The sequence below is a fragment of the Apis florea genome, unplaced genomic scaffold (assembly GCF_048593485.1).
Source record: "Apis florea isolate Af1SG1 unplaced genomic scaffold, ASM4859348v1 contig_2291_pilon, whole genome shotgun sequence".
Classification (NCBI taxonomy): Eukaryota; Metazoa; Arthropoda; class Insecta; order Hymenoptera; family Apidae; genus Apis; species Apis florea.
In genome coordinates, this window is record NW_028256553.1 from 4063231 (window position 1) to 4072995 (window position 9765).

A 9765-nucleotide genomic window follows, 5' to 3' on the forward strand; every position below is an offset into this window, starting at 1 on the left:
TGTGTTTAAATCATATTCATTTTTATTTAATTAAAATCTTAACTTCTGTCTGGTTTGTTAGATTCTTTTGTACTGTTGTTATTATATGCTTTTCCTTGTTGCTCTTATAAATTTGTTGTACATATTGTTATTTGAGTTTCTTGATTGCATCTTCGATATCTTCTTGTTTTCTCTATTGCAGTTTATTGTCTAAATTCTTTTCAATTTGTTTTTTCACTTTTTAAGATAGTTGCATTGATAACCGTGATTTATTGTTGAGATATATAAGTAAATATACGATTTGGATTTATTACGTGATTTAAAATTTGCTTTAAAGTAAAAAAATAGTATAATATAATACCTTCAATAATGCGGACAAGGTTACTAATTCACCTAATGTAATCTGTTAATTCAACCGGGTGTCCGCGTTGATTTTAATTAAGAACAAGACCTAGTCCCGTTAGAAGTTGCTTCAGTCTTCATTTGATAAGCGAATAACTGAGAGCGCGGAAATTAGTGGCCTTTCCAAGTTTTATTTAAATGTATAAAAGCAGTTGAATATTGAATAATATCGATTGATTATCGTCGAGAAAACGTTCACGGAAAATCAAAAAGTAAAGGTAAATGGTTTGATTGCTTGATAGTTAATGGCTTAATTGCGATTTAATAAAAATTAATGAAAATTTTCTTAATATGTATAATTTAATTCAGCAAATATTAAGGATATTTTTTATTATTTACTATTGGACATAAATTAATCAGAAACTTAATATTTTCTTTAAAAGTATAAAATATATAATAAAAATAATTGTAAAAATTAATATAAAATATTTTTGATAAAAATATTAATCAATAACTACATATTATATATTATAATTATGTATAGTTTGAAAATAATAATTAAAGATTATACTTTGAAATAAAAATATCAAGTAAACAATAATAATAATAATAATAACAACAAAAATCAAGATTCGAATTTTATATAATGTGAATTAATAGAGAATATTTATTTCAAAAAAAAACAAAATCTGCAGTGAGAACAAATTTCATGCAGTGAAATTCTATATTTTTTAAATTCTCCAAATTTACAATCAGTTATTCAATCTTTAACTATTTGCTATTAGTTGTTCAGTCTTTAGTTATCAGTTATTTATTATAAGTATCTTTATACTTATTTACATCGAGTACTATGTAACTTTGTTAGTAGTCGATCACATATCAACTATTTGAACACATCAACCATATCGACTTATTGAAAGAGTATCGATTTTCGAATATAAGTACTTATATATTCCGATAGATTGCACTTACATAAAATCGCGTGTATAAATTTTTAGATGGCGTTTTTTTGTAAAAATAAAATCTTACAAAAGAAGAAAATTGATTTGTCATTGCACTTCAAATGATAAATTTTAACACGCAAAACAAAATCTAATCTTTAAGATAAGAAAAGAAATGATATTGTATAAAAGAAAAGAATATAATTTGATCAATATCGACAAATGTCTTTAAAAATATTTATTATTTATTGTTTTAGTTGTTTAACCTAATGGCATTTGGTATTTTTTCAAATGTAAATCATTATTTAATTTTGTGTATTAACTTTTTTCTTTATTGATAAAAAGGATAGAGACAAAGAAAACTAATTTAATAATTGTAGTGAATTTATTCAGTGTTATTAATTCTACTTTTGTTAGTGTTGTGCAGATATTGAATCGTGCGTTTCCTTTAATATGTGTGTTGCAATTTGAACCATTTTCCATTTTTCCATTTTTGGACAATTACGTTTACTATATATATGTTAACATTTACTTGGATTGTTGACATTCGAAAGTGTGATCATATTTTGATAAACGTTAGTACTTAAATAATAATGGATTTGTAGTAAAAAAAACGATAAAAATAATAATAGTAAAAAGATTAAAATTAAATAAATATCCTAAATTACTTTAATAATGTACAATTTATATTCAAGATATCGATAAAATATTATTTAAAAAATTATTTATAAACCATTAGTTCATAATAGTATATTTACTATTATTAAACTTCTAACTTTTATTTTTCTTTTTTTAGTATTATTCATCTCGAATTTTATTTTAAATTTCCCGCTGGAGTGTTTTTTTTTTAGATTTATTATATTCAAATGCAATATTTTATTATTATTTAATATCGAGAAAAATTTCTCAATGATTTTTTCTACTTATATAATGAAAATAATCGAAATAAAAATGTATTTCTAGGTCAAATTTGACTTTTAATTGAATTATTGACGGCGCATGCGCTCTGAATGGCGGCAAAGGCATCAAAACGTACTTCTGGGGGCGCTGGATATTGTGTAGCGTCATCCTCAACGAAAACGCAGCTACAACGTGGAAGTGGTCTTCTTTGTTTCACCTGCAGTTTATGCTTTATTTTAAGTTTAATCTGCACATGCTTGGCCACGTTATTGGTTCTTTTCGATCAAAAAGTTGAAGCCGCCAGCTATCAATATTGTAAGTTTATTTTCTAACATACTATCAATTTTTACTGATAATAGCGATCCTCGTGATAGCATATGGCGGGAAATTCAAAATTTTTTCTAGTATTAAATTACATAATATTGAACAATTTGTAGAATTTATTTATTAATAATATTATACATATTATTCATTAACTTCTTTGAAATTTAGCAGATTAATTTTTATTATTTTTTATTAATCATAGTATATTTATATTTTTATTACAATTTTCAACTTTATTATATTAATTATTACTATTGCATTTTAAATCTTACAAAATGATTATATTTTCATTGTGACAAAAAAAATTTATATGAATTTTTAAAAATTTAAAAAATTTTATAAATTTAATATAAATACGATGTTATTCAAATATTATAATATAATTATTTTTTTTTATAAGATATCTTAGCTATGTAATTATAAATACTTCCAATAAATTAATAAATCATATATAGTACATACATAATTATCAACAAACGTAATAAATTATCTTTAAATATCAATATTAAAATCAATTATCGAATAAATTACATAATTTTATCACGTTATAGCCTCAATAAAACATACAAATGGCGCTGGGCTTAAAGTGTTTATTTATATTTCGCAATAAAACATTTCTACCGATTAATTTTTATCGGAAGATTATATTCCAACGATATTCTACTGGTATTGGCTTTTTACCATTGTCATGTAGATATTTTTTTCAAAATCGATAAAATCGACAATAATATTATCATTTATTTTCAGCACTCACCGCGATGAGTACAGGGATGATTCCTGATTTATCCTTCCGGTTACCAAAGGAAGTGAAACCCCTACATTATGATGTATATTTACACCCGGATCTCGATAAGGGAACGTTTCAAGGTAAAGTCACAATTCTGATCGATGTGTTCGATAGAAGAAGTTACATAGCGCTTCATCAAAAGGATCTGAACATTACGAGGACTATACTCAAGACTTATGACCGCGAAGAAAACTTTGAATTCGAATTGTTGGATATCATACAAATACCAAAGCACGAAATGTTTGTGATATCAACAAAGAATGAACTTCACACGGGACTATACAATTTAAGCTTCGAATTCAATGGCGCCTTACAACCGGATAAAATTGTTGGTTTTTATTCCAGTAAATATAAAGATGCAAAAAACAAAACTAGGTGAATACATATTACAAAAATTTTTTTAAAAAATTTTTTTAAATATTATTTAATTTGTTTATACCGAATCATTATATTATAAAAATAAAATAATCATTTTTCAAATTATACAGTTATCTATGATACTGCATAATGCTTTATTCTAAATTCATTGTTTATATAATATTTTAACTTTTATGGATTTTATTTACAGATATATTGCAACATCGAAATTTGAACCTACTTATGCCCGAAGAGCATTTCCGTGTTTTGATGAGCCAGCTTTTAAAGCGGAATTTACAGTAAGATTAGTTCATCCCTCTGGAGATTATTATAGTGCCTTATCCAATATGAATGTTGAGGTAATAAAAAAATTTTAAATATTTATATTATGAAAACGAAAATGATATATAATTATATATTAATTATTTTTTAGTGCATACAAATGAATCAACCATCGCCAGGATTGACAACGGTAACATTTGCAAAAAGTGTACCAATGTCGACATATTTATCTTGCTTCATAGTCAGTGATTTTGTTGCTCTTACCAAAATGGCGAAAGGTCAAAATGATCGCCAGTTTCCGGTCAGTGTATATACCACAAAAGCCCAAGAAGAAAAGGGCGCGTTTGCTCTCGATATAGGCGTAAAAATCATCGAATATTATATTAATTTATTTAGAATTGATTATCCTTTGCCAAAGCTTGGTGAGTTATTAACAATAAAGTAAAAAATGAATCAATTTCAAATATATTTAAAAAATTTTAAATTTAATGAAATAATGCATTTTATTATTAAATTTAGAAATGATACAAAATTCAAATTTTATTTATTTATTTTTTTAAATTTAATTTAGATATTTAATTAATTCAATTTTGAATAGCAAATAATAGAGATTGTAGAGATTTTTAAACTTAATTTTTCAGATATGGCTGCTATTCCTGATTTTGTATCTGGTGCCATGGAGAATTGGGGATTAGTTACATATAGAGAAGCGAGATTATTATATGATAACAAAACAAATTCTACTTTAAAAGCTTACGATATTGTCAACGTAATCAGTCATGAATTTGCACATATGTGGTTTGGAAATTTAGGTGAATAAAATTATTTTTCATCAATAATAAAATGAAAATTAAAAACATATTTTTATATTTCTTATTCTGTTTTCTTTTTTTCAGTTACTATGTCTTGGTGGAATGATTTATGGTTAAACGAAGGTTTTGCTTCTTTCATGTCGTATATGAGCGCGGATGCTATTCTTCCTGATTGGGGAATGGTTAGCTAATTATTTCTTTTAATTATTTAATTATATTTTGTCGAAATTCAAATGATTCTGACCATTTAATTTAAAAAATTATGTATCTAATTTCAGATGGATCTATTCCTAGTTGAACAAATGCATTCTGTCTTTGTAACTGATGCAAAATTGAGTTCTCACCCTATTGTACAAACAGTGAACAATCCTGATGAAATTACTGCGATATTTGATGAAATATCATATAAAAAAGTAACTTTAGTATTTTTCATCTTATTCCTTGAAAAATAATACAAATAGATTATTCGATTTTACATTTTAATTTATTTCTAAGGGATCTTCAATCATTCGAATGATGGAAAATTTCATAAAACCAGAAGTCTTTTATGGTGCTATTTCTACTTATTTAAATAAATTTATATACGCTAACGCAGAAACTGCAGATCTTTTTAAGATTTTGGAAGAATCTTCACCGGATAACTTGAATGTGACGGCTATAATGAACACATGGACCAGGCAAAAGGGATTTCCAGTAGTAAATGTAAAAAAATCTGACAATACATATATATTGACTCAAAAACGATTTTTGACCGATCCTGATGCTAAGATTGATGCTTCAGAATCCGAATATGGGTAATATAATAAATTTAAAATAAAATTTTAATACTGTTTAATTAAAATTAATTTAAAATATATTTTAATTGTTCTATACTTTTTTATTTAAGGTATAAATGGACTATTCCAATCACGTATATCACAGACAAAATATCTAAACCTATTCTTATCTGGTTTGATAAAGATTCCAAGGATTGTAAGTACGAAATATTTTTTTATATTTAACATGACTTTAAATTTTTTTATAAAAGTTTTGCAATAAATAATTATGAATGATAAATAAATTTTATTATTAAATAAATCATTAATAATTATTATTAATTTATAGTGGTGATAAAATTCGAAAAACCAATCGACTGGATTAAATTTAACGCTAACGAAGTTGGATACTATCGTGTCAATTATGAATTAAACGAGTGGAATATTCTTTGCAATCTCCTTCGATGCCAACATGAAGTAAGTTTGAATTTACAATACAATATCAAAACACTGATTATCAAAATAATCGATTATCTGATTATCAGAATTGTTAAAATAATCAATTGTCGAGAGTTTATCAAAATTTCGATTATCGGAATAGTGAGTAATTAAATTCATTTATCTGAACATATTGTTAAGCAATATTGTTAAGCAAATAAGGAGGAAAAATATTTATAATGATAATGAATTGTTATTATTTCTCATATACAAAATTCTAGGTAAATTATTTATATTATTATTTAGCAATTATAGATTACTAGATATAGTGCAATTATAGATTAGATATATCAAAATGTCAGAAAACATATATTAATACAGCAAACAAAATATTAGCAGCAATAATAAATAAATAAATTGGAAAATAATGATAGCTGAAAATATTGTGATTACATTAGCTGATAAGTATGGAATTTATAAATTAATTTATTTGTGATAATTTTAATTAATATAAAAATATATAAACAATTTAATAAAAATGAATCAAATGTTATATAATATAATATTAATATATGTATCATATAAAAATTTTTTTCATATAAAAATAATTTAATGGATAAGTAATAATAAGTGATAATAAAAATAAATAAGATAAGTAAATAAATGATATTAAGATAAGTTAGAATAATGAAAATGAAGAAAATAATTTAAAAGATGGAAAAAAAATGAATTTGCAAATTCAAATTATTCCTGTATATTAAACATTTATTGTTTTAAAAATAATTTAATTTTTAATTTAATTTTTTTTTGAAGCATGATGATATAAATATATTAAAAAAAAAATTGTTCATCTAACGCTTACAAAAGATTAAAAATAAAAATAAAAAAAAGCTTTTAAATTTTTAAATTTTATATTTTCGTTTTATATAGTGTTATTAAGTTATTATAAGAAAGTTATTACGATTTTTTTATACAAAAAGTTACTTATTGGAATACTTATTGGATTTGATCATGATACGATATTTCTTATTCATTTATTTATACTTGATTTGATTCTAAAATGTTCATTAAATATTCATATTTTAATTAAAATTTTTATTGAATTATTAGACATTATCAGTATCTGATAGAGTGCATCTTTTGGAAGATGCATTTAGTCTAGCAAGTGCTGGAGAACTCGATTATGGAGTGACAATGAATATGACTGAGTATCTTCCTCGAGAAAAACATGCTATCCCATGGAGTGTGGCTTCTTCAAAATTAAGAGCTATCGATATCTTGTTATCGTCTACTAATTCCTCATTGAAATTCAAGGTATAAATATAACATTTTATTTGTATATTATTTAAGATTTTTATAAAAATTTTTTTAATGAGAAAAATGAATATTAAATAAATTTTTTCTATTTCTTTCTTTCTTTTTTTTTTTTTTTTAGAAATATGTGAGAGATTTAGTAGACAGTATTTACCATGAAGTAGGATGGACTGTAAGCAATGCCGATAGTCGTATCTTTCAGTATGTAATAATTTTTTTATTTCAAAATTAATTATAAATATAAAATAATTATAAATATCTTTTTATATTTTCATATTAATCATTAATTTATTTTTATTTGTATTTCATTCTGACTTGCATAGAAAACTTCGAACAACAATTTTACGATTGGCTTGTTCTGTGGAACATAATGAATGTGTTAAAGAAGCGGGAAAATTATTTAAAAACTGGATTTTAGATCCCAAAGATGTTCGGCCACATCCTGATATTCGTGATCTTATCTATTATTATGGTAAGTTTCTTTTCCTATAGTTATGCTAATTTTTTTTAATTTTAATATCTATAATGTTTGCATTTTACAAAAAGGAAAAAATATTAATAAAAATTGTATTAATAAAAAATGAATTATATATATTATAATTTTTATTTCAGGAATACAACATGATGGTGATAGAGATACATGGGATATTATGTTTCAAAGATTTGTAACTGAAACTGATTCAGCAGAGAAATTGAATTTAATGCGTGGATTAGCTGGAATACAATCTAGCTGGATTTTGAACGAGTAAGTTGTTAAATTTATTCAAAAATATTTAAGTAATGAGAGACAAAATGATGTACGTTATATTACAAGAAAATTTAGTCAACCCAAAAATTTTGAATGAAAATTCATATGTATATACTTTAATGAATTTTGTATGAAGTAATTTATTTTTTAATAGAATTTAAAGAAATAAAATAACTTTAAAGATGTCAATATTTTTTTAATACAAATTTTAATTCTAAAATACTTTTTACAATATAGATAAAACATTAAAATATGAATATTTTGTAATTTAATAATTAATTTTGTTCTGTCTTGCACTATTATATATATATGTATTTAAAATATTGAGAAAAGTACTAAAATCATAAAATGATATTTTGCTAAGAAAATTGTTTACTTAAAAAGTTTGTACTTAAACTGTCCATCCTATTAAAAAGTTTCATAATATTTTGATAACATAAAAATATTAATTTTGCATAAAGAAAAAAAATCTTCTACTTTTTAAATTACTTCAAATATTTATAGAAATATTTATATATATATATAAAAATTTATTATATATTATATATTATATATTCATTTATATTATTATATATTTACCAATGTTTTTGTCTTCTTTTTATAGATTTATTACAACAGCTACAGATGAAAATTATGTTCGTGCTCAAGACTTCTTCAGTTGTTTAATAGCCATTTCAGATAATCCAGTTGGAACACCATTAGTCTGGGATTGGGTACGCTCCAATTGGGAATTCTTAGTGAATAGATATACTCTGAATGATCGCTATCTTGGTTCACTCATTCCATCTATTACAAAGACTTTTGCTACGGAGATAAAATTAAATGAAATGGAAAACTTTTTTGCTAAGTATCCCGATGCTGGAGCTGGAGCTATGAATCGTGCCAAAGCATTAGAAACAGTATCAAATAATATAAAATGGTTAGCTAAGAATAGTGGGAAATTAGAAACCTGGTTAAATTCTCATATACAAAATAATTGAACAGAGTTAATATTATTTATTATTGTTACATTTGTCATAAAAAGTTTTTTAAATTCTGATCTTAATTGATAGAATTTACAGAAAAAAGAAAGATAAGATGTAAAAGAATATTATGAAAGTATAAAAGAGAATAATAACATGTGTATTTTTTATTTTTCTATCTTGATTAATAAATAAATGTAATTATACAAAGAATATTAATATGATTATTTTTAGGAAAATTCGTGCGGATTATAATATTTTATAATTTGAACATGAGGATTTTAAAACTAAAAATTTTTGTTAATAAATCATAATTTATGAGAAATCGATAAGAATATTAATTTCATTGTAATGAAAATGATGCAAAATTTGATTTGATAACAATTGTATTACTAGATAATCGTATTATTAAATCCGAATTAGAGAATATTTGAAGATTCGAATGAGACAGCGAGTTGGTGTAATGACTGATTCATTTTTTAAATGCAATATAGTGATAATTATGAAATTTCTGAATCAAGGATGCGATGCTTATGCGATAAAAATATATGGCGGAAGCTGCTCAACTATATCGACGCTTTCGGTTTTTGGATATGGAGCTTCAACAAGCCATTGAAACAAATAAGGCAGAGATGATTTTTTAATTCTGTGAGATATCTTTATTATAGTGAACAAACTCAGACAGAGAATATCATCTTTTATAGAGGTTATATCGCATGATAAGTGCTTTGTTATCATTAAAAAGGATATTAAGTTTAGTATAGAACTGAAACACAGAATAGACGTTACTATCAAGGAAGTAGAATTCGAAATTCCGGAAAGCT

At 23.8% G+C, this 9765-nt stretch overlaps 1 protein-coding gene across 5 annotated transcripts; it reads left to right on the forward strand.

Annotated features, from left to right (window-relative positions):
- Positions 1-448: 448 nt before the first annotated feature.
- On the forward strand, positions 449-9154 carry LOC100863297 (aminopeptidase A). Of its 5 annotated transcripts, XM_086903432.1 has the most exons (17): positions 1680-1837; positions 2226-2477; positions 3038-3152; positions 3234-3648; positions 3842-3989; positions 4064-4334; positions 4554-4724; positions 4809-4906; positions 5003-5137; positions 5220-5518; positions 5611-5696; positions 5829-5956; positions 7028-7231; positions 7353-7432; positions 7555-7703; positions 7844-7976; positions 8584-9154. In XM_086903432.1, the coding sequence occupies exons 3-17, from the start codon at positions 3056-3058 to the stop codon at positions 8957-8959; spliced, it is 2790 nt and encodes a 929-aa protein (XP_086759558.1). In that variant the 5' UTR covers positions 1680-1837; positions 2226-2477; positions 3038-3055; the 3' UTR covers positions 8960-9154. The 5 variants fall into 5 exon arrangements, with proteins under 5 accessions (XP_003694326.2, XP_012342857.2, XP_086759558.1 ...); XM_003694278.4 differs by lacking the exons at positions 1680-1837; positions 3038-3152 and adding an exon at positions 449-599; XM_012487403.3 differs by lacking the exon at positions 3038-3152 and having other exon boundaries at positions 1477-1837.
- Positions 9155-9765: the final 611 nt, after the last annotated feature.

Coding starts and splice junctions, on each gene's coding strand:
- LOC100863297 (XM_003694278.4), top strand. CDS start 2,273: ATGGCGGCAAAGGCATCAAAACGTACTTCTGGGGGCGCTGGATATTGT. Junction 4,907..5,002: donor TTCTTCCTGATTGGGGAATG/GTTAGCTAATTA, acceptor ATCTAATTTCAG/ATGGATCTATTCCTAGTTGA. Junction 7,977..8,583: donor TCTAGCTGGATTTTGAACGA/GTAAGTTGTTAA, acceptor TTCTTTTTATAG/ATTTATTACAACAGCTACAG.